The following is a 25446-nucleotide window of genomic DNA, read 5'->3' as shown; positions in this document are numbered from 1 at the left end:
TTGGGTGTAATGGTACATGCCTATAATCCCAATTACACAGGAGACTGAGGCAGGAAGATCACATGTTAGAGGCCAGCCTCAGTAACTTAATAAAAAATAAAAGTAACTTAATGAGACCCTAAACAACTCAGACCCTGCCTCAAATTAAAAAATAAAAGGACTGGGGGTATAGTTCAGTGTTAAAGTGCCCCTGGGTTCAATCCCTGATACCAAGAAAAAAGAATAAGTTAAAGCAAGAATAACCATATTTGTGAGTAAGGAAATATCTAGCCCATTGCTTTCAAGAATATACAGAATATCTTCTAGAAAATAATAGAAAAATAAGGTTGGGTCAGTATGATGGAATCAGATTACTATGAGCAACTTAAAAATCAGAAAATTTTGACCTTGATAAGCAGGACTTAAAGAAAACCCCTAGCTTTGGAACTAAGGATAAGGATAAAAACAGCTTTAGGAAGATCTGACTGGAGACAGGACATAGGATATATTGAATAATGAAAAGACTGGAGCTGGAGAGGCAGGCCGGGGAGTTCTTATATATATAAAACAGTGGATGGATAAAAGAGATAATCTCACATAAATGAAGAAGGTTTTGGAAATGACTGGTTAGACTAAGATCTCACCAAGGTTCTAAGCTTGGATGACTGTAATAATGATGACACGGTATCACTTATCATAGAGAAGGGCATGTTTACTTGGGGAAAAGAAAGGTTTAGTTTTAGATATAAAAAATTCTAGGTAATAGAAAGCTATCCAAGGAGAAATGATCGCAACCAACTGAAGGTACCATGTTCTTCTTATAGCAAATGAATCTTAATAACGGAACCCACAAAAATGGGAGAAATAGCTTTAAAAAGATTGTATCTTGGGGCTGGGGATGTGGCTCAAGCGGTAACGCATTTGCCTGGCATGTGTGCGGCCCGGGTTCGATCCTCAGCACCACATACAAACAAAGATGTTGTGTCCACCGAAAGCTAAAAAATAAATATTAAAAAAAAAGATTGCATCTTTAAAAATGCCCATTGACAAAATTAATCAAAAGTGGAAGAGTTCAAGTAATCAAGACTAGTTGGGCAAATTAAAAACAATTTAATTATTCAAAATCAGAAAAGATTTCAGGGAGAAGGTGGCCAACAATATCAATTATAATAAAAAATCAGAAAGGACAGGAAGAGGGGCTGGGGTTGTGGCTCAATGGTAGAGCACTTGCCTAGCATGTGTGAGGCAGTGGGTTTGATCCTCAGCATCACATGAAAATAAAATAAAGATATTGTGTTCACCTATAACTAAAAAAAATATATTTTTGTAAAAAAAAGAAAGGATAGGAAGCAAAAGATCATTGTATTAATTTTCTATATTTATCATAAGGAGATTAAGACATCCCAAAACACTACATATGCACTGTAAATTACACACCATACATTATTTTATGGATACCAATATATTTTTAGGCTGAAGTATCTTTAGTTCATGTTACCCAGAAGCCTTCTGGACCTATATCATGTAAGGTAGATATTCCAAGGCTACAGACATGATTACCATGCTGTCCCTGAAAGCCTTTGGGGAACTCTATGTTTGTTACTACTGTTAGTAAACAAACAAACAAAAAAGTAATTAAAATTACATCTTATAGTAATAACACTACCAGCAGTAGCAAATATTAAAAAAGCTCTTAGTACCATTCAACAAAAGTTAAATTGTCATTGACCACTGGCGATACACTATATAAAAAAACAGGAACAGGAAGTTACAGGTGCACAGAAAGGCCAAGCAGCTGTAAACATTTTGACACATTGCATTTCCTGACATTTGTAGGGCCTAATTCTCAAACATACCAGTGGCAAGGAACAGAATTTTAGCACTCTGCTCTGAAAAAGAGAGGATAAAAGCTGGTCTTTTACAAAGACTCAGCTCTGGATTTAACTCATTTCAACAGACATGAGCTAACAGTGAGCTCAGCAGTACACTAAATATCAAATATTCATTTTCAAGTGGTATAAGCCACTTTCTGATACTTCACACAGTTATAAACATTTGGACTCCACAGCTACATATAATGAAAATAAAAACCACCTCTTAATCCCAACACACAGAAATGAGTTAGCCGGACAAAAGCTCTTATAACCATAAACTGGTTTCCTTCCCCCTACTTAATACATGAAGACAGCTCCTTTGTCTACATAAGCGGACATATAATGGCACCCATATTTGACTTTAACACCAATAGTATCCCTAGTGAAGGAACAAGTGATTTGCTCTCAATTTTTCTATTATAAGCAGGCTGGAAAATCCTTATAAATACATCTTTTGTGTTTTTCTAATTGTTTGAGGGGAAATAAATTCTTAAAAGTAGGTCAAAGACAAACTTAACCATGCCTCTAAGGACAACATGGCCTTTATGGGTATCTAGTGAGTAGCAATTTCACTAATAGCAGCACAAAAATAAACTCCTGAGAAAAAATGCAGAATATGCATACTGCTATACAGCCACCACCAAAAACAGACACAGAGAGAAATGTCATTATATTGCCTTGACAATTTGAAATATAAAATAACCTATGAATTTTGGTTACTCTGAAGCTGGAAAATGACATCTCTAAAATACTTCCACATGTGTGTGTTGTGTATATATATATATATATATTTTTTTTAATTTTGGGGGGATGGGTACCGGATATATAATCCAGGGGTGCTTTACCTCTGAGCTATGACCACAGCCTTTTTTCTTTTTGAGACAGGGCCTCACTAAGTTGCTTAGGGCCTTGCTAAGTTGCTGAGGCTGGCCTTGAACTTTTAATCCTTCTGTCTTAGCCTCCTAAACTGCTAGGATTATAGATGTGCATGACCACACCTGGCCTAACTTCATATTTTTAATGTAATAACTTGTGAATAAATAAAAGCCACTATCTGTACACTTTAAAATGATGAAGTTTAGAGTATGTAAATTCTATTTAAGAAAAAACACTTTAATATAAGTCTTAAAACTAATGTAGTAAAAGTAATTATCATCATAGGGAATTTCACTAGAGTAAAACAAAACAGGTATAAGGAAATAAGAGAACAAGAACAAATTGAAAAGAAAAAAAGAATCTTTAGCATTAAACAAAAAATTAACCACCAGTAAGGAGACACATTCCCATAATCCTCACCTACTCATGAGGCTGAGGCAGGAGAACTGAAAGTTTAAGGCAAGAGGCTATCTCAAAATAAAAAAGGCTGGGTATAAGGTTAATGGTAGAGCACCCCTGGATTCAATCTCCGGTAGCACAAAACAAACATCCTGAGAATAATTTTATAGGTAGAATGAGAACTATTTTACTGAAACAGGCAGAACTATGAATATCAGGCAAGTTACCTTAGGCAATCCAATATCATCCATGGCATTCAACCACTGAATTACATTATCAGTGTGTCTAAAGTGTAGGCCAGTTGCCTAGAAGAAATAAAAGACCATTAAGTACTATTGGCAAATACTAAATAAAAACTCTCCTGACAGAAGTTTCCCCCTGAGAGTTTACAAGCTCCCTCTCAAATTTAAAATCACTATATTCACATTCCAATACCAAGAAGGCAATTTATACATGAGCCCCTCTCACTTAGGAATCACTCAGAAAACCATCCTATATACAGTGTGCTTGACAGAATACAGGCTTTGGAATTTCACAATCCTGGATTCAATTCATGGCATCAACTGGTGACATAAACAAGTCACTTCACCCTTTCAGTCTGTGGTTCCTCCTCTATAACACCTACCTTATATATTTATTGAAAAGATTATGAGATAAAGTACATAAAGCAATTAATGTGTCATATAAAAAATAGAAGTTACCAATAAAATGACAAATATTATAATACATCAATCAGGGTTTTCACATTACACATAAAAATACCCTCTTCTAAACATCTTTTTCTTTTAGAAGTGGTATGGTTTGAACTCGGGGCTGAGAGTACATTAGTCAAGTGCTTTAGCATGGAGCTACATACACCTACTGTCCCTATGTCTGCTGTTTCTGAACAAGATTTACTTTCAAGAGGGGTACAAAGATAGGATATTTTTTAAAAAATCATTGCTGTGAAGTTTCTACTCTCCTTTATCATCCTTCTATTTTGTCTAAAGAACAGCTCCAGAGTTGTCTTCAGAATAACTGCTTACTTAAAACTCAATGTGTTTTCTTTGTTTTTTGACTAAGAAAAGTTTCTGTTTAAGATATTAATTTTGGTTTAGGGTCTATACCTTCTCTGTTTTCACCTGAATTTCAACACACAATGTAAAAATCTTTCTTCACATCATCTGTAGTCTGAGCTCATTATGCTGTATGGCCCAATTCTGAGAGTTGACCACTCTTACATTCACCATTAGCTATGCTGTCCTCCGCCATTTTTTTCATACTCATGCTGTTACAAGAGCTAATGAGCAAAGTCCCTTTAGGAGTTCTGTAGACAACAAAATTTGCTCCTTGTCAACATTCCAATTTAGTTTAATAGTCTTTTTCAGGGCCCTGAGTCACAGAAATCAAACCATTTTATTAATTTTAATTTTCTGAAATTGAGTCATTTTTGCATTTAATCTTGCATATTATCGGATATTACAGAGTAATGCTTTTGCCTGAAGTTGCTATGGATTTCTATTTGCCAATAAATCTCAGCACTTGGTTAAAATTAGATTTAAAGAGTAATTTCCTGCTGGGCACAGTGGTACATACCTGTAATACCACCAGTGGCTAGGGAGGCTGAGACAGGAGGATTGCAAGTCCAAAGCCAGCCTAAGAAAGGCCATGTTTCAAAATTAAAATAAATAAATAAATAAATAAGGGCTAGAGATGTGGTTCAGTTGTTAAGTGCCCCTGGGTTCAATCCCTGGTACCTAAATAAATAAAAGTAATTCCCCTAATTACTTCCTCTACTTTCCAAGAATGAAAAATTTCATCTAGGATTAGGATTATGAAAATTTCTGGACACACTGCAACATAAGAATTCTACTGGAGCCAGGGTATATAGCTCAGTGGTAGAGTGCTTGTCCAGCATGAGTGAAGACATAGGTTCAATTCCTAGCACCAAAAAGAGAATTCTAACAGAAACACAGAGAGACAAAGTTCTTTTACTACTATATATTTCTTTTGCACTATTTCCTCCTTTCTTCCAGGTATTTTAAAGGCCATACTTTATTGGAGCAAACACATCTTACACATACTTCTCAACTGCTCTCAGAATACAGTTTGCTAGCCTTCTTTCTCAACTTTATAGAAAAATCTAAGCACCAAGCAAAGTAGAACTCACCTTGTATCTGGTCTGCTCTCGATCATAGATTTTTTTCAAAGACACCACTTTCGGAGAGAAGAAGTTTCCTAGTTTGGCAAGGTAGACCCCATTCCGAAGCCCTTCCTCCAGTTCTGTGGTGGGTGGCAAATCCTCTCCTAGGCATGCTTCCATCCACCTGCACAAAAAGCAGGAGAGCACATGAAAAAAGAGAAGGCAAGTCAGAAATCTTTCTTAAGAAAGTTTATGCTTAACTTCCACTTTCTCTGAAGTTTAAATTCAGTATATCAACACTCTCTGGTTTTTGTTGGTTTTTTAGTTTGTTTTTTTTGTCTGTTGCAATGCTGGAGATTGAACCCAGGGCCTCACAAAAACCTTGTTAGACAAGAGATCTGCCACTCAGCTACACACTCAGTCCTAGCAACTCTTTTAAGACCCATTTCCACAAAGAGCCATGAACCATTCAGATCTATGAAACAGAGCCAGGTACAGTAGTCAGCAACTCTGGCAGCTAAGAGAGGAGGATCACAAGTTCCAGGCTAGCATCAGCAGCTTACCAAGACCCTGTCTCAAAATTTAAAGGTGGTGGTTGGGGGAGTAGCTAAAGATGCAGCTCAGTGGTAAAGTGACCCTGGGTTGATCCCCAGTACCAAAAAAAAAAAAAAAAGAAAGAAAGAAAGAAAAAAAAAATCTGCAAGGCAGAGAACTTAGGAAATGCCTGATCACCAATGCCATCTTTTCTACTTTCACTTTCCTCTGCTACACCAATAGAGCCACTGACTCTCCATATCCTTACTATCTCATGAATGGCAGACTCTTTCCTGAACCCTTATGTTACTCCCTGAAGAAGTTCTTAAAAAAAAAAAAAAAAAGTATGACTGAAACCACCATTCTAACTGTTCAAAATCTCCTGCCTGTTGCTTATGTTCTTTTTCAGTTTCAGAATTCAGAATCCAAACAGTGAATTTCTCAGTTCTCAGTTCAGATTTTGAGGTGGCTTAAGGATTATCAAAACAGACAATTAGCTAAAATACTGAAAGAAATTCTTATGGAAGCAGTAAACAATTCTTGAAGGTGATTTTAAAGGCAGAAAAAGAAAGATTGTAAAGAGGAAAGAAAACAAAACTTTATCTTTTCCACTCAAATATTCAGAAAAGCCTAAGATAAAACAAAGGAAGGTTTAGGTACACCTATCTATTTTTTTAAATATTTATTTTTTAGTTATAGGTGGGCACAACATCTTTATTTTACTATTTTATTTTTATGTGGTGCTGAGGATTGAACTCGGTGTCCCAAGCACGCCAGACGGGTGCTCTACCACTGAGCCACAGCTGGTGCTCTACCACTGAGCCCAGCCCCAACACCTATCTATTTTCTAACAACAGAAATGTAGGTAACTAAAATTCCTTTATAGCAATGGTTTTAAACCACTTTTTAAGCCACATTATCCTATGAATATCTGAGAAAAGCTATAGACTGTTCTGCAGAAAAATGTTCACACACTTAAATTTTACAAATAATTTCAGACATTTCATTGACTTTATGAAACCCAGATTAAGAACTCCTAATTTAGGGAAGAATGAAGGAACTTTGGTTTGTGTCGAGGAGAGTCAGGTGAGGGGTGGGGCTGTGGGGATGGGAAGAACAGTAGAAAGAGACAAACCTTATATACATGTATGATTATAATAGTGGAGTGACTCTGAACCATGTATAGCCAGAGGAATGAGATGTGCTCCATTTGTGAACTTCATGTCAAAATGCATTCTATTTTAAATAAATAAATAAACCCCTAATTAAAAAAAAATTCCACTCAAATTTTATAAGGTTAATATTATCCTCACATTCTTTACCATACTAGGAAAAATGTTTCCAAAACACTGTGTTTTGACTTCGGTCTGTTTGACCACTATAATAAAACTTTGAAAGCCAAATGAAAAAAACTCAAGTGGCTCAATGGTAGAATGCTTGCTTGCCTACCATGTGCTAAGCCTTGGGTTCAATCTCCACCAAAAAAAAATATAATAATAATAATTACTGCCACATAAAAATGAAACATTTATAATGTTTACTGATACACAGATGTTCCCTGTTTTTGTTTTTGCAGTGCTGGGGACTGGAGCAAGCACTCTCTACCACTGAGCCACATATATCCCCAGCTCTAGAATTTTAAATTATAAAGCAAATAAAACTGAAAAGAAAAATCTAAACATGTCATAATCTCCGCCTTCACAAAAATTTGTAAAACACCAACGAGCCAATAGAAATACAGGCCAAATAACATGTAAATCCATTTATTATTCCATTTCTGTTTTACATATTCTTTGTATTAATAAATTATAGGACTATAGAATATGAATTCATCAAACTTTCATTATAAGTTGTTACACTTAAATTCAGAATTCAATTTCCTTTATCAATTCTACCTTTTCAAATTGAAAAAAACGTTCAGAATCTTAAAGAAAAGCAACAACTTCCATACTTTTCTCAAATTCTATAGAACAGTTACTCAATTTCATTTTCAAATCTATTTTACCCTTAAGGCAGCTAGTATACTGCCTGAAACACGGTGATTTAACCTAGGGGCACTTAACCACTGAGACACATCCCCAGCCCTTTTTAAAAATTTTGAGACACAGTCTCATTAAGTTGCTTAAGCCCTTGCTACACTACTGAGGCTGGCTTTGAACTTGTGATCCTCCTGCTTCAGCCTCCCAAACCGCTGGGATTACAGGTGTGCACCACCACACCCTCCACTCCACCCCGGCTCAACCATTTTAACTTTGAGATAAGGTGTCATTAAGTTGCTGAAGCTGGCTACTGGTAGGTACTTTAATAAAGGCTGGATAGACCTGTGAATAAACTGATACTTTTCTAGTTGTTCCTATACCCAAAGTCAGAAAGGGGAGGGAAAAGAAACAAGTTTTCCAGAGGAGCTGCCAGAGTAACTAAATTATATAACAATTTGCACCAGCTACAAAATCTGAACTATCCCTCTTCAAGAGCCTAAAGACCAGAAGGGCAGTATTAAAACAATGGCAGTTGTTGGTAAGAAAAACAGCAGTAATCCAAGGACATGTATCATATAATTTTCTTTCCAATATTTTACTGCTAAAAAGGATGTGGATAAATTCATTCTAGCAAACAACTGCTGGCAACCCCACATCTCAGGGGACAATCCAGGTTCCTATTAACCTGAATGATAGTCTAAGCCAAAAACAGCCCTCCAGCATATAAACACACAAAGAAAAAATTATTTTTTTTTCTCAAAATGTGAATATGTAGGGAAGACTATGGTAAAAGGCACAATAGATATTTTGTCTTGAATCAGTGCCAGAAAGAGTTACCAGCAAGACCCTCAGCAACACAGATCCTGTCTCAAAATAAAAGGGCTGGAGATGTAGGAAGTAGTTAGGTTCTTCTCTGAAATTATCAGATTAAAATTCAAAAAAAAAAAAAAAGGAAGCAACCTAGATGCTCTTCAATAGATGAATGGATAAAGAAACTGTGATACATATACACAATGGACTATTACTCAACACTAAAACAGAATAAGATTATGGCATTTGCAGGTAAACAGATGGAGTTGGAGAATATCATACTAAGCGAAGTAAGCCAATTCCAAAAAAACAAAAGCGAATGTTCTCGCTGATAAGTAGATACAGACCCTTAATGGATAGGGGAGGGGCATGGCGTAGGGGGAGAATGAAGCAATTTTGAGGAGAGGAGAGAGGAGAGAGCCAAGGAAAAGGAGAGGGGGCATGGGAATAGGAAAGACGGTGGAATGAGATGAACATCATTACCCTAGGTACATGTATGACTGCATATGTGGTACGACTCTACATCATGTACATCCGGAGAAAAGGTTGTGCTCCAGTTGTGTACAATGAATTGACATGCATTCTGCTATCGTGTATAACTAATCAGAATTTTAAAAAACAAGGAGGTCATTTCTTCTGAAAAAAAATTATTAATCTGATTGCTATTTTATAGCAATCAGATTAATAATTTGACTTGTAACTTTTCTATAGAGAGGTAGAATTCTTTGCACATCACATAAAAATCAGATCAGAACTGTGACCTGATGGAAGTAGATTAGCAGAGGAAGAAAGCTAGAATAAACAGGCAAAATACAGAAGGTGGCCTCCAAGTCACCACAAGTGTGGCTCATCCTCCAGTAAAAATGCCTCACAATGGAGTACCACCTGGCTTGTTTATAAAAATAAGTTAAATCAGGATGGAATACTTAGAAAAAGTAGGGTGTCGTACTATATAACTTCAATGTTAACTTAATCACAAAGTATAAGAGCCAGAAACCAAATGCACTTCTAGGGTAAATCCCTTTGATTTTGTTTCTTCATTTTTGTTTTTAAATATAATACATACACATTAAAAAATTATTTAACATTTCTCAAAATTGTATGACTATTTCCAATATTATTATCTAGTTTCTGAAGAGTTTTAAATTACATGAAAATCCCACCAAGTGCATAATCAGTCACCCTTTGTTGGCCATTTATGTCATTCACAAATGTTTTGAACCATTAAATAATCAATATTGCAAGGAATATCGCTGTGTACAAGTTCTTCTATATTTAGAGTTAATTCCTTAGGAGAGACTCTAAGAAGTATAACTCAGTGGGGAAGAGGGGGTGCAAGCTCAGTGGTAGAGCACATGTGTGTGGGCCTTCCAGTACTAAAAAATACATACAAATATGAATTATTAACTTTTTTTAGAGAGAGAGAGAATTTTAATATTTATTTTTTAGTTTTCGGCAGACACAACATCTTTGTTTGTATGTGGTGCTGAGGATCGAACCCGGGCCGCACGCATGCCAGGTGAGCGCACTACCGCTTGAGCCACATCCCCAGCCCCGAATTATTAACTTTTAAAAGTGCTTTTTTATTGCCCCAAAGCCTACCCCAAAGCTGTACCTCATTTGCACAATCTCATTTACAAACAAGAATGAAGTTTATTCAAGGCTACCTGCTAGTTAAATGGCAAAGGTGGAGGAAGAAGACAGATTTCTCCTTTAAAAACCTCCTCACTATACCAATGTGGTTCTTACCTTATCAAGGTTAAGTCCCTAACAGGCTGCGTTCCACAGGGTTGATTAAATGGAACAAATTTTCAGACAACCCATGCAGAAAAAGGCTGCTCCACATTCTGTCCACTTACTGGGGTTTTAAGCATTTTAGCTTAATTATGAATATACCACCAATTCTTAACTCAGATGCAAAACCATCTTATAAAACATAAGCATTTAATTCAGTTTTATAAATACATTTAAAAATAAATCTCAGCTGGTCATGGTAGTACACACCGTAATCCCAGTGGCTCAGGAGGCTGAGGCAGGAGGATCAAGAATTCAAAGCCAGCCTCAGCCAAGGTGAGGCACTAAGAAACTCAGTGAGACCCTGTCTCTAAATAAAATACAAAATAGAGCTGGGGATTTGGCTCAGGGTGCTGAGTTCAATCCCTGGTACAATCAATCAATCAATCAATATCTCCACAAAAGAAAAAAAAATCATTGGCCAATCCAACTTTTTTTAAATAACCATATTAAAAACCATTTTTTAATAACATATGGACCAAAGATATAATGTGACCAGCACTGGCCATAAACCTAGAAAGACCTAGATTTATATTCTGTCTCTGGTACCTACAAAGACAGCAAGCCATCTACCCATCTCTTCATTTGTTAAAAGAGGATAACACCACCTTCCAAACAGTTTGCTGATGAAAATTAACATTGCAAGTAAAGCAGAAGGTAGTACAGTGCTTGATTGGTTATTGAAAAAATACTTATCCAGTTCCTCCTCCTCTATGATGCAGGCACTTCTGTCAAGTACAATAATTTCAGATCCTTCAAGTAGTCTTCAAAACTAATATTAGCATTTCCCCACAGAATATTTAAGAGGATTAAGGAGAACACAACAATGTACTGAGAACAGTGCCTGATGCTCAAAAGTTTACCTGGGCAGGTCATAGTGGTGTATGCCTGCAATTCCAGCAGCTTGGGAGGCTGAGACAGGAGGACCACAAGTTCAAACCCAGCCTCAGCAATGGCAAGGCACTAAGCAACCCAGTGAGACCCTGTCTCTAAATAAAATACAAAATAGGGCTGGGGATGTGGTTCAGTGGCCAAGTGCCCCTGAGTTCAATCCCTGGTACCAAAAAAAAAAAAAAAAAAAAAAAAAAAAAGTTTATCTGGTACTACCAGGGCTGCAGGACATGACTCCCTGATCCTCATGTCTTTCTAACTCATCTCTGAACATTCTCTGACAGAACCCCAAGTTCCAAGTATGGTCCAACAAACCCAAAATGGAAGGGGACTATTACCTTCTTCATTCTAAACACTCCAGAATCACAAACAAATCCTCAGATTAAATTATTTTATTAGACTTTTCCACTCAACAGAAATTCTTATTTTTTCCAAATACAGAGCTGCTATAATTCTATATTAAAACCTCACTTGTAGCCAGGTTCTGTGGTACGCACCTTAATCCCAGCTACCCAAAGGCTGAGGCAGGAGGACCATAAGTTCAAGGCCAGCCTCAGCAATTTAGGAAGAAATTAAGCAACTGAGTGAGACCCTGTCTTAAAATTTAAAAAAAAAATAAAAAGGGTTGGGGAAATAGCTCAGTGGCAAAGTAACTCTGGGTTCAACTTCCAATACCTGCCCCCTCCAGAAAATGTTCTTAGAATATCATACAGAGTGATGACATCAAAACACTTAGATGTGACCAGGACTCTCAGCCACTGCCAGAAATAGAGCTTAGTGCAAAACTCATACTTGTGAGTAAAGTGGAGAGTAGAGTTCTTAGTTCTTCTCACAACAATTTCTCCTCCTGAGTTTAACCCCAAAACTGTTTTAGCAAATCTAACTAAAATGCAAATTATTTTTTAAAGTGATATAAGATCTAAAACAACTACTGAACAGGAAAACAGCAACATCTGAATAGTTCATTTTCAACATAAATAAAACTTCAAACAAAAAATTTTTTTTTAGCCAGCACAGTGGCACATATCTTTCAGCTACTAGGGTAGCTTAAGGTAGGAGGATCAAAAGTGTAAAGTCAGCCTGGTACACTTAGGGGGACTCTGTTCTCTAAATAAAATAAAAAGGGCAGATACATAGTTCAGTGGTAGAGCACTTGTCTAGCATGTGATCCGGAGTTTGAACCCAAAACTGGGGGGGGGGAAATCTAACACCATATAGCAGATACAATGCTACATATACACATTATCTCACTTGATCTTTGCAACAACCTTTTAAGTAGTAGTATCATTTTTATTTTACAGATAACTGGAGTTCAAAAAGTAAAATAACCTGTCCAAGATTACTCAACTAGTAAGCTCACCCCTGAACCTAGGTTGTTTTTATATAATACTATATATAATAATATAATATAATGTAATACTACATATAATAATATAACAATATAATTTGCTATAATACACCATCTCCTTTAAAAATATTAACAGCTACCACCTACAGAAAGCTCAATAACAAAAGCTCAAGCTCTAAAAGAGGGTTCCTGAGGTATCCCACAGTGCAGCATATGACCACATTGACAACCCTCACTCTACCAAGCAGAGAGAGAGAGAGAGAGAGAGAGAGAGAGAGAGAGAGAGAGAGAGAGAGAGAGAGAAAGCCTATTAATAGGTTGAGCTGACAGAATTAGTGTGACAGAATTAGTGAGTGCCTAAACAAAAGCCTATCTTTAATATAATTATCTAAGAATCTTATTTTCCTTTTATATTTGGTCTGTTTTTATAAAGTTTTGTTTATTTATACATATTCTAAATCAATTCTCAAAAAAATAAAATAAAATCCAGTGACACATATTCACTCAGGAAACATTTGTGACTCCTCTGGGCAACACTTATCAGTGAAGTGATATGTGCTAAATAGCAGTCCCTTATCTTCAAGGAATGTACTCACTGGGAACAGAGATGCTTAAACAACTAGTTACAATAGAAGATATTTGAACTCAACTTTGCAAGTTAGATAAAAAATAGGGAAAGGAGACATCTAAGACAATAACAGCATAAACAAAGAGCAAAAAAAAGTGTGAAATCAAACAGCATACTCTGGGAATGACAAATCAATGTAGTAGGGCACTAGGTGAAGATGTATGAAGATGTATTTGGACTATCAGTATTTTATCCTGCAGGCAGCAGGAACACCAGAAGTTTTCCAGATTAGTGGCCTGGTCAGATCTGAGAATTAGAAGTTTAACTGGGACAGAAACATGAAAGACAGATTCAAAGGAGAAATATTATACAACTATTTCATAAACTCAAAAAATAATAAGGTCTTTGAGGCAACTACAGGGACAAAAAAAAAGTATAAGGAACAATTACAAAGTTAGAATTCACTCCAACTGACAGTCTGATAGGTGGAAAAGAAGGAGGGTAGTGAGGAAAATGGTTTCATAGACAACTGGAAAGGTGTGGGGTTTAGCTAACTCTTGATCTCACATTTTGCAATTAACATGAGCACTAAGTGGATTAGAGATTTAAATATAATAGAAGTGTGTATTTGTATATATGAATAGTTGTGGGAAAGAAATTTATTAAACACTGGAAATCAGAAAGAAAAAGATAAATAAAATGGCTATTTAAATTTCTGTAAGGCAAGTTTTATTTATTTATTTTGGGGGGGGTGGTACCAGGGATTGAACCCAAGGGCACTTAACCACTGAGCCACATCCCTAGCGCCCCTCCCCCACTGCCCCGCTTTATTTTAGTTGTAGATGGACACAATACCTTTACTTATTTATTTTTATGTGACACGGAGGATCAAACCCAGGACCTCACACATGCTAGACAAGTCACAACTCCAGCCACCCCACCAGCCCTTTATTATACTTTATTTAGAGACGGGTCTTGCAAATTGCTTAGGCCCTCACTAAGTTGCCAGGGCTGGTTTTGCCTCTCCACCTGTAATTAAAGCAAGTTTTAAAAACTAAAACTTTTAAAGAACTGGGCTAGGGATGCAACTCAGTGAGAGAGCCCTTTTCTAGTGTGAGGTAGACCCTGGTTCAATTCTCATCACCACAAAATAATAATAATAATTAAATAATTAAATAAATAAATAAATAAAAGGCAAGGAAAAGAAAGAAACTGAAGAGGGGGGAGGCAACATACAACAAAGAGCTAACAAACTCCTATAACCTTTATATGTAGGCTATATATATTTAAACACTTTTATATGTATTTTTAAACATTTTTAAATACTCAAAAGAAATGAAAAGACAAGGGCTGGGGATGTGGCTTAGTGGTGGAGCACTTGCCTAGCAGGCACAAGGCCCTGGGGTCCACTTCCCAGCACCACTCATTAAATAAATAAATACTAAAAAATAAACCCAATGACAAATAAAATCACAAATATTTCCTTTGAAAAATGGTCTAGTAACAAATAGACAACTCATAAAAGAAGAAACAAATAATCACATGAAAATGTCTCAATCTTACTACTAATCAGAAACATGCAAATTAAAATAACAATATAACTATCTTCAGCTATCAGATTACCAAAGGTTTTTAAAAGAATACTTTATTATCCAGTGTTTGTGGAAAACACACATTCTTACACTTCCAGAACAAAATCTGGCACCACATACCATCTACAGCAAAATTACAGAAATTTCTATATAAGGAAAAGGAAAACGTTTTATTTTTAAAAACTGACTTGGTGGCTGGGGGCATGGATGACTAAATAAAAGATAATGCCATTAAATAAGACTGGGACACCCACAGAAGAAGATGATGCCATTGAACAAGACTGGGACACCCACAGAAGAAGATGATGCCATTGAACAAGACTGGGACACCCACAGAAGTAGAGGATGATAAATTCATGACTGAAACATATTCAGCTTGAAATGTCAAAAAGACATCTGGGTAATAACATCCTGCAGGCAGTTGGAAATACAAGTGTGAAACTCAAGAGGAAAACCTGAGTTGGAAAAATGGCACCATTTTCAAATCTGGAAAGGAGATGAGATCCTCAGGGAAACAAGTTAAAGAGAAAAATATCAAAGATGAAAGACTGTGTCTCAAAGACACCAACATTTGACAGATCAAAGTCACTGTGGTAAGCAAAATGAGAGTCACATAATGGCAATCAAGGAAGGAAAAAATTTTAAGAATCTGGAGGACAGTCATCATCTTTGAATGCTGCAAAAAGACAGGTAACAAAAAGAAAAGAATGTGGCAAATAAAATGGCCTTAGCTTCAAGGAAGCAACATACACACAGGTCCTCTAAATAAAATTGAAGAAATATGAAAAATAAATAAAATGAGAAAAAGGATATGGCAAATAGGAAGTTCATCTGTAACCTCTGTAAGGGGAGCCTCAATGGATTGGTGAGGGAGGAATCAGAGTACAGTAACTAGACAAGTGATCCTAAGTAGAAAAATAACTAGATGTGGGGAAGGAGAGAGCAAGTACAGTCTTCTTTTTCAAGTTTAAGAAGGGAAGAAGAGTTTTCTGGTATGCCATCTGAAGTAGTACTGCAACCACAATGTAGAGTTTCATAAAAAGCTCATCGGGGATAAGCACATCTGTAATTCCAACCACACAGGAGGCTATGGCAGGAGGATTACAAGTTTGAGGCCAGTCTCAGCAATTTAGCAAAGCCCTAAGTAACTTAGCAAGACTCTGTCTCAAAAAATTTTAAATAATAATACATAAAAACGACGGGGGATGAAGCTCAGTGGTAAAGCACCCTTATTCAATCTCCAGTAACAACAAAAACAAAAACCTTACTGAGAAGCAGGGTTTGGTGATGTACTCCTATATATTTTGCAGCTGCTCAGGAGGCTGAGGTAGGAGGATTCCAAGTTTGAGGCCAGCCTGGGCAATTTAGTGAGATCTTGTCTCAAAATAAAAAGGGCTGGTATGTAGTTCCATGGTAGAGGACTTGCCTAGCATGTACAAGACTTTGGGTTTAAACCCCAATACTGGGGTAGAAGGTGGGGTACACACCCTTATTGAGAAGACCAATAAGAGAGCTCAAGGCTTAACTCTCAAATACTATAGAAAATGTAAAGGTCAAGACCCAGGATATAAAAGGCATTCCTCCTCATCAGCAAAGGCTAATCTTTGCTGGCAGGAAACTAGAAGATGTCTCACTTTGTCTCACTACAACATTCAAAAGGAGTCCACTCTTTACCTTATGTTGAGACTTCGTGGTAACACTAAAAAAAAGGAAAAAAGTCTTATACCACTCCCAAGAATGAGCATATGAGAAAGAAGGTTAAGCTGACTATCCTAAAACACTACAAAGAAGATGATAATTGCAAAATTAATCACCTTGTCAGGAGCACCCTTCAGAAGAATGCTGATAAGAGTTTTTATGGCCAGTCACTTTGACACACATTATTATGAAAAGTGTCTGGCTTATTGTTTCAACAAACCAAAAGACCAGTAATTGTGCATGAGTTAATAAAAGATATGACCTTAAAAAAAAAAAAAAAAAAGAGAAATTAGGGATTAGGGGAATGGAGAATGGGTTAGTCTGAGATGGTGGCATGTCCAAGGGAAGGTGTTTTGGTTTTTCTTTTTAAGTATTTATTTTTTAGTTTTAGGTGGACACAATATCTTTATTTTACATTTATGTAGTGCTGAGGATCATCAAACTCAGTGCCTCAAACATGCTAGGCGAGCACTCTACCACTGAGCCACAATCCTAGCCTTGTTTTTGTTTTTAATGGCTGTAGAAGAAGCACATATTTGTACAGCCTGTAAAAAAAGAATAAGTAAAGGAGGTACCTAAAATACAAGAATAAAAAACAGGGCTGGGGTAGAGCGCTTGCTTAGCATATGTGAGTCACTGGGTTCAATCCTCAGCACCACATTAAAAAAAAAAAAAAGTGAATAAAATAAAGGCATTGTGTCCATCTACAACTAAAAATATTTTTTTAAAAAAAGAAGATGATGATGACGACAACAACAAGGTTCTGATGAGCAGAGAGGTGGCAGCTTGCTACAGAAAGAAACATACCCCTACTTCTTCCCTGAGAAAAGAGGGAAGGAAATAAAAATAAGCAAGAATGACATGTTATCTAACTGACCCCTCTAACCTTCCATTTCCTGACTATAATTCAGTACCAGGGTAACACCTAACTTCATAAAGTTATAAGGATTAAATGATATGTGAAGCACTAGAAGGCTCTAAACAATGGTAGTCGTATATATGTGCATGTATACATGAGTGTGTGTGCCAGATCCCCCAGAAATAAATCTACCTCTAGAGTCTGACACACAGAAATTTACATAATACCTGTCTACCTTGTCCTGCTGATAACATTTCTCAAAGGGAGTAAAAACAGAGCCCTACCCACTCTGCCTCAGCAAAACAAAGAAATAACTATACTGAGAACTCTACCGTGGTAAGCCTTAAAACAAGCCCAGGCCAAAGACATATGTAGAAAAGAACAGGGAATTAGGGGTCTGTGAAGAGGAAACCAGCTGAACGAGTTTTGCAGAGCACATGACTTCGGCGGTTTCCCTGCTCTGCAATACAGAAGCGGAACATACCAATGCCGGAACTGACTCTCCTAGCCACTGAGATTCAGTTCCTCCAGGAACAGGTCCTCTGCTACCACACCCATCCCTCAGTGCTTTCACCCTTCCCCCATCGTCAGGGTTACTCTATGCTAAAAAACTCCCAAATTTGGTTGTCTTCTCCCACAATTGGGACTCCACTAAACCACTAACACACCCGAGCACCACCGAGGTAGTGGTGCTAGCGATTTCAATATTGTGTGCAAAGTGCAAATCTTGAGAGGAAGAAATTCAGAATACTCATTCTTCATCATATGATTCTTCATCATACCAGAGAGAATGGTATTTAGGCCTGGAGGGACTTTATGGTGGTGACAGAGGAGAACACGTCACTCCAAAGAAGAATGTGTAGACCCTTTGGGGATTTGAAACAGGAAGAAACGCACATAGCTTTGAGTTAAAAGATCATTCTGAGCTGTATGGATTAGGAGGAGCCAATGGGGAGAAGAGGCACTAAAGAAAGTACTGCAGTAATTCAGGCAAGAAAAGATAAAAGCTTCTATTTCAACCCATCTAGCAAAATGAAAACTCTCAATAACATCAATTTTAAAAGAAATTTCTAGGTATCAATTAAACAGATTTGAAAAGCTATAGGAGGGGGCTGGGGATGTGGCTCAAGCGGTAGTGCGCTCGCCTGGCATGCGTGCGGCCCGGGTTCGATCCTCAGCACCACATACCAACAAAGATGTTGTGTCCGCCAAGAACTAAAAATAAATATTAAAAAAAAAATTCTCTCTCTCCTCTCTCTCTCTCTCTCTGTCACTCTCTCTAAAAAAAAAAAAAAAAAAGAAAAGCTATAGGAGGACGGGTTGTGGCTCAGTGGTAGAGCGCTAGCCTAGCACAGGTGAGGCACTAGTTCAATCCTCAGCACCACATAAAAATAAATAAATAAAATACATGTATTATGTCCATCTACAACTAAAAATATTTTTTAAAAAAAACTACAGGAATAAGTAAAAAATCAAAACAAACAAACAAACAAAACCCCAGAAACGGTCTTTCTTCTCTTAGGTAATATAACTTCTGTGTTTATTTACACCTAATACAGACCCATCCCTGAGCAAACCATTTCATTACCAGCTGAATTAGGTAAAGGTAAGTCTTCTTGCCAAAATTAATGTCTAGTTATTATCCAATTTCAATAGGGTCCCTGAATAATAGAATGAGACAGAAATTATTACCCTATATACATGGATAATTACACTACTGGAATGACTCTGCACCATGTACAGCCAGAGGAAGGAGAAGTTGTGCTCCATTTGTATATAGTATGTCAAAATGCATTCTACTGTAAAATAAATTAATTAATTTTTAAAAATAGGGTCCCTGATCTTATTAATCACTAGACTTTGGTAATGTGAATTGTACATTAAAAAGAGTTGAATTTTATGATATGCAAATTAGGTCAATAAAGTTTTTAAAATGTTAACAGTTAATAGGATTAACAATTTACACCCAGATCAAGACTTACAGATCCAGAGTCTAGCAAAACATTACCATGTCCATTCTGTCTACCTATCCATCTCTGTCTCATTTAATATACATCTTAAAACATGAAAGATCTTTTAATCCTATGTGGAAAAAGAAAATGTTGAAATCTAGATGATAGCTAAGTCTCTGCAGATCCAGACTGGTCATTTTGAGCAGCTCTTATAAAAGAGGTAAGTCCTCTACAAAATGGAAGACAGGTACACAGGTCTTTGCAAAGGCAATCCTCTGCTAGAGCCCTGAAGGGAATCCCTTGACATACAAGTATACATCAAAAATTTAATTTCAGATCCATTACTTAGACTGTATTAGGCAGAGCCCTCCAAGGGTCACAGCATATTAGGAGAAAAAATATGTACAAGACACTTACACTATGAAAAATTATAATAAAGATAAATAGAGGGGGTTATAGAACACAAGATAGGAGCATCTAACTCAGAGCTGGAGTAAGGACTGGCATCCAGTTAAGTTTCTTGAAATAATACTAACTAAATTATCATCATAGGTCAATACTTCAATATACAGTTCAAACTTTGAAAAGAGGGGCTGGGGGTGTGGCTCAAGCAGTAGCGCGCTCGCCTGGCATGCGTGCGGCCCGGGTTCGATCCTCAGCACCACATACCAACAAAGATGTTGTGTCCGCTGAGAACTAAAAAATAAAAAAAAAATGTTGGAAATTCTCTCTCTCTCTCTCTCTGTCTCTCTCTCTTTAAAAAAAAAAAAACTTTGAAAAGATATTCACTTAAAGGAAGAAAATAGGGCTGGGGATGTAACTGAATGGTAGAGCATTTGCCTAGCATGTGCAAGGTCCTGGGTTCATTGCCCACACTGCAAAAAAAGAAAAAAAAGAAAAGAAAGAAAGCAAAAAAGAAAGAAAGAAAGTGGGAGTCAGGGAGACTTCAGAGAGTGAACCTTTAAGAGTGGCACATACAGCAGATATTAACTGACTACTGAAAAAGTCCTACAAAGCAATTAGTGGACAAAGCAATTAGTGATCAGGGTGAGAAATTTCATTGAGTGAAAGAAAGGTACAAGAGTCACACCCATGTAAATGAAGAAGTGAATATAGGAAGTTTTCCTTGAAGGAAGACATGGGTCAATAATAAGAACAGTTTAGAATTAACAGAGTACATCTTTAAAAAAAAAATTTTTTAGTTGTCAATGGACCTTTATTTTATTTATTTACATGTGGTGCTGAGAATTGAACTCAGTACCTCACACATGCTAGGCAAGCGCTCTGCCAATGAGCCAAAATCTCAGTCCAACAGAGTATATATCTTGAATGGATGAGAATGTTTACATGCTGAGAAGAAACAGTCAAACAACACATATGTTAAGTCACACTGGAAAAAGAACCCTAGAAGACAAGAAGGACCACAAATAGAAAGCCGAGTATTAAAAGGAAAGAGATTTCTCCCACTGCTAGAGGGGAGGAGGCCAAGATGGCATGTTAAATGAATTGTGATATATTTATTTTAGGGCCCAAAGGTGAAGAAGTTTGTAGAGAAAATTAGGTCAATGAGCCATTGACCTTATCACTGTAGGAAGCTAAGGATGGAGTTGTATATTTAATAAAAGTAGACATTGCTTATCAATTCAAATATTACCTTCAAAAATCACCTCCTCCATGAAATCTTCCATTATTTACCCCTGGAAATAATCCCTTCTTTCCCCAAAACTTTCTATGAATTTTCCTACGTCAGGTATTTCTTTACCTCCTAAAACATCAATATGTCAACATATGGGTGGAATTATTTTCTAATTTATTTTTGAAGCATGGTGCTCTAACTTGGAAAGATATAAGCCATCATTCTCTCTCTTTTTATTTTTATTTTTTGCTCTTAATACTAGTTTTATCATTGCTCATTGAGGCATTATAAAATGTTTTAAAATAATATAATTGAGTTATTAGTGTTTCACAAACACAGACTTATTGAAATATTAATTTATAGAATTAACTATGGGATTAGCTATTGGGAAAATATGTGTGAAAATTAGCATGTAAAGGATAACATTATGAAAAAAAATCTTGAACCACCTATACATTACCATCGTTCTCTCTCAAAGAACATATACTACTCCTGGTCTCAATTCTAATCAAAGAAGAAGAAAAATAATCATAAAATTATGCCAAGTTCTTATCACTTTACTACTGCAGTTCTCTAACCCACCACAATACTCACACTTCATACAACTTTGTACTAATTCAACGGAACTATATTCCTCAGCATCCACTTTGTGAAAAGCACTGTGATAAGACCTTGCTATTGGGCCTAGCCCCATGGTACAGAAAGGCTGAGGGAGAAAGGTTCAAAGTTCTAGGCCAGTCTGGGCAACTTAGCAAGACCCTGATTCAAAACAAATTAGAAAGAAACTACAAATAAATAGAAGACCAGTAGAGTAAAAGGAAGAGAAGGGGTGGGGGAGAAGGTGAGTGAAAGGGGAAGTACTAGGCACTGAACTTGAACAAATTATAATCCATGCTTGTATGTCAAAATGAATCCCAATATCATGTATAACTATTATACATTAATTTTTTAAAAACTTTTTTAATAGAAAGAGCTGGGGATATATCTCAGCAGTAAAACATACCTGTACCCAAAAGGAGGGGATGGGGTGAGAGATACTATTGGGTACCTAGAAAAAGATAGTCCCAACTCTTAAAGAACACAAAAGAATATGTAAGGTAGGCTTTTGCTTTCTCCCCCATACAATTTCAGCTTCTCTTGCAAAACCCAGTCATAAAATAATCTTTTCCTCATCTAAACTCTCACACAGTGACAGTTTGCATCACTTCTTTAGCAATCATATATATTGCCTTGTGACATTTTTTACTTTTCATTCTTTACTGCTAGGTAAATTTTCTAAAGTTTATGCCCCATCTGTCCAATTAATCTGGAAATCTCCCAATGGCAGGACTAGGATATAGTTTTGCATCTTTTCCAGTTCTACCAGGATGTTCTGAATAATAGAGAAACTCCAAAGTGTTTTTACTTGTTTTAAAAATAGTAATTTGTTTCACTGAAGGCATTTTCCCCAATTCTTTAATCACATCAGAAAAAAAATGAATAAAGGAATACTATCAAGTCATTCAAATTAAAAATAGCTATTAACTATGCAGAAAAAAAGAAAATAAAAACTTACTTTTAAATAACTTGAGAAAATACTTAAAACATAATAATTAACTTCCCATTAAAACTACAGTCAGTTCTGCTACATGGATTTTCCCAAAGCAGCTCACTTTTTGGCAATTTCTTGTTGTTATTAAGTTCTTCCTCATATTAAGCATATTCATATTACCTAGTTTTGTTTGCCTGGTACCACAAAGATGATAAACTGAATCTCTCTTACATTCCATAGTAATATTAAATATTAAAGAACAAGTGAAAAAAGTCTTATAATGGCTAAAAGGCTGAACTTCTGAGATTCAGATTCTATGTTCCCTCTAAATCTTGTTTTCTCATTAAATAGCCTCAATCCTTTCAATTATTCCTTATAAGTCACAATTTATAGACTCTTCATCATCAGGATATGCTCATCCAACATGCTCTCATTTCTAGAGCAATAGCCAGGTCTCAACTAGCGGACCCACACCTGATTAGATCACTGATTAGAAGTGGCTCTTCAGGTTCTATGTTGAAAAGGACTCTGATCTATCAGCAGTGTTGGCTGCAGGTAGAAGGAACCAACCTCAGATCCACCAGTCCTGCTCTAGATTATCAAATTCCCCTTTGTGTGTATGGTACTAGGGATGAAACCCAGAGCCTCCCAGCATGAGGCAAGTACTCTACCATATGCCCAGCCTTCCAGTTCCCTCTTAAAGTATGGCCTCCAGAATTGAACACCAATTTTAGTCAGTTTTCTCATGAATACAGAAGGCACTGAAAACATCTCTTTCTTTGCTGCAAATATCACATTTCTATTAGTGGTTAATAAACATACCAGATTTCTTTCATTTTCTTTTCCTGTTAGTGCTACTTACCTGTAATTAGACATTTTTTGAACCCCAATGTAGGAATTCACATTTATCACTATTAAATTTCAACTATCCATTTTAGGGTATTTGAAAGCAGAATCTGTGGGCTGGGGTTGTGGCTCAGCAGTAGAGTACTTGCCTAGCATGTGCGAGGCCCTGGGTTCAATCCTCAGCACCACATAAAAATAAATAAAGGTATTGCATCCAACTACAACTAAAAAATAAATATTTTTAAAAACAAAAACAGAATTTGTCATGCAATTTATTAATGATCTCTTCAGCACACCAAAGTCAAGTCCCACCTGGATCAACATATCACTGATGCCTTCATATTTCTCAACATTTTATATATAACAACATAACATGTGCCAAAGATCTTTTTCTTGAATTAAAAACCTAATACTTCTTTTTTAAAATAAAATTCAAGTTCACCTTGTTAAACCATTTTAAAGCATGCAATAGTGACTTTTAGTATATTCACAATGTTGTAAAATTATTACAAATTCCAGAACACTTTCACCACTTCCATTAAACAATCATTCCATCTAGCAGCTTTATTTGAATCTAGTTTATTCAGCCAGTTACAATTATCATTATTGTTGTTGTTGTTTTTATCATTATTGTTTTGTCAGTACTAGGGAGTGAATCCAAGGCCTTATGCATGCTAGGCAAATGCTCTACCATTGAGCTGTATCCCTAGCCAATTATGAATCTTAATTACATTGTAATCTAGTTCATATTTATCCAACCCTGTCTGCAACAGTATCATAAGACATGCTTTCAAATGCCTTGTTACAATCTAGACAGTACTGTGTTTTTCTCTTGACTCACAAATCTGATGACCATGTTCAAAAATAAATAATAATGTGACATGGCTTCTTAAGGAGTCCACATTTTCTCCTAAGCATCATTTCTTTTCTCCTTAAGTGCTCATAAATTATATATTTGACCATACTCTAAAATTTTGCCAAGTTTTTGTTTTGTTTTGTTTTTGTACTAGGGATTTGCCAGGGGTCCTTTACCACTGACCTATATCCCAGTCCTTTTTAATTCTTTTATTTTGAGACAGAGTCTTGCTAAACTGCTTAGGGCCTCACTAAATTGCTGAAGTGAGCCTCAAACTTGCAATCCTCCTGCCTCAGCCTCCCAAGTCACTGGGATTACAGGTGTGCACCACTGCATCCAGCTTTTGCCAGAATTATTTAAAAAAAAAAGATAGATCTCAGAATCTGTAATATCTATTTTTCCTTTTAAATAATTACTACATTTGTATTCTGTTTAAAAAAATACTTTAGAGTGAGTTTTTTAAAGTTTTTAAAAATATTTATTTTTTTAGTTGTAATTGGACACAATACCTTTATTTTATTATTTTTATGTGGTGCTGAGGATCGAACCCAGGGCTCTGCATGTGCTAGGTGAGCACTCCACTGCTGAGCCACAATCCTAGCCCCTGTACAGTGTTTTAAGGATCACTGACTAGGTTTAGCAATTACATCTAACAAATTAGGACATTACTATAAGGTATTAAACCCAGAAAATATGAGAACTCAGTGGAGAATTTTAAGAAATTACAAAACACTGAGCATGGTGACACATGCCTATAATCCCAGAGACTTGGAAGGCTGAAGAAGGAGGATGCCAACTCCCTGGCCAGCCTGCACTACCTAACAAGATCCTCAGCAATTAAGAGAGACCTCAGCCAGGTGCAGTGACATATACCTAAGATCCTAGCAGCGCAGGAGGCTAAAACAGGAGGAATATACTAAAATTTGGTATATTCTAGTATTTCAGCAACAGCGAAGCACTAAGCAACTCAGTGAGACCTTGTCTCTAAATAAATTACAAAATAGGGCTGGGGATGTGACTCAGTGTTTATGTGCCCCTGAGTTCAATCCCCAGTACCCAAAAGAGAGAGAGAACTTGTTTCAAAATAAAAATAAAAAGGCCTAGGGAGGGCTGGGGATGTGGCTCAAGCGGTAGCGCATTCACCTGGCATGCGCGGGGCGCTGGGTTCGATCCTCAGCACCACATAAAAATAAAATAAAGACGTTGTGTCCACCGAAAACTAACAAATAAATATTTTTTTAAAAAGGCCTAGGGATATATTCAGTCATAAAGCACCCCTGAAATCTACCCCAACACTGAAGA

General features: G+C 36.5%; 1 protein-coding gene across 1 annotated transcript in view; it reads right to left on the bottom strand.

Moving 5' to 3' along the window:
• Iqgap1 (IQ motif containing GTPase activating protein 1) overlaps positions 1–25446 on the bottom strand; it is a 105566-nt gene that overhangs the window by 63929 nt on the left and 16191 nt on the right. Inside the window, exons 3-4 of the mRNA XM_005320167.5 lie at positions 5278–5434; positions 3356–3433 (exon numbers count right to left, since the gene is read on the bottom strand). Coding sequence (XP_005320224.1) covers positions 3356–3433; positions 5278–5434 — 235 coding nt within the window. The remainder of the gene's footprint in view (positions 1–3355; positions 3434–5277; positions 5435–25446) is intronic.

The sequence above is a fragment of the Ictidomys tridecemlineatus genome, chromosome 5 (assembly GCF_052094955.1).
Source record: "Ictidomys tridecemlineatus isolate mIctTri1 chromosome 5, mIctTri1.hap1, whole genome shotgun sequence".
Taxonomy (NCBI): domain Eukaryota; kingdom Metazoa; phylum Chordata; class Mammalia; order Rodentia; family Sciuridae; genus Ictidomys; species Ictidomys tridecemlineatus.
This window is presented reverse-complemented; position numbering and strand designations above follow the sequence as displayed.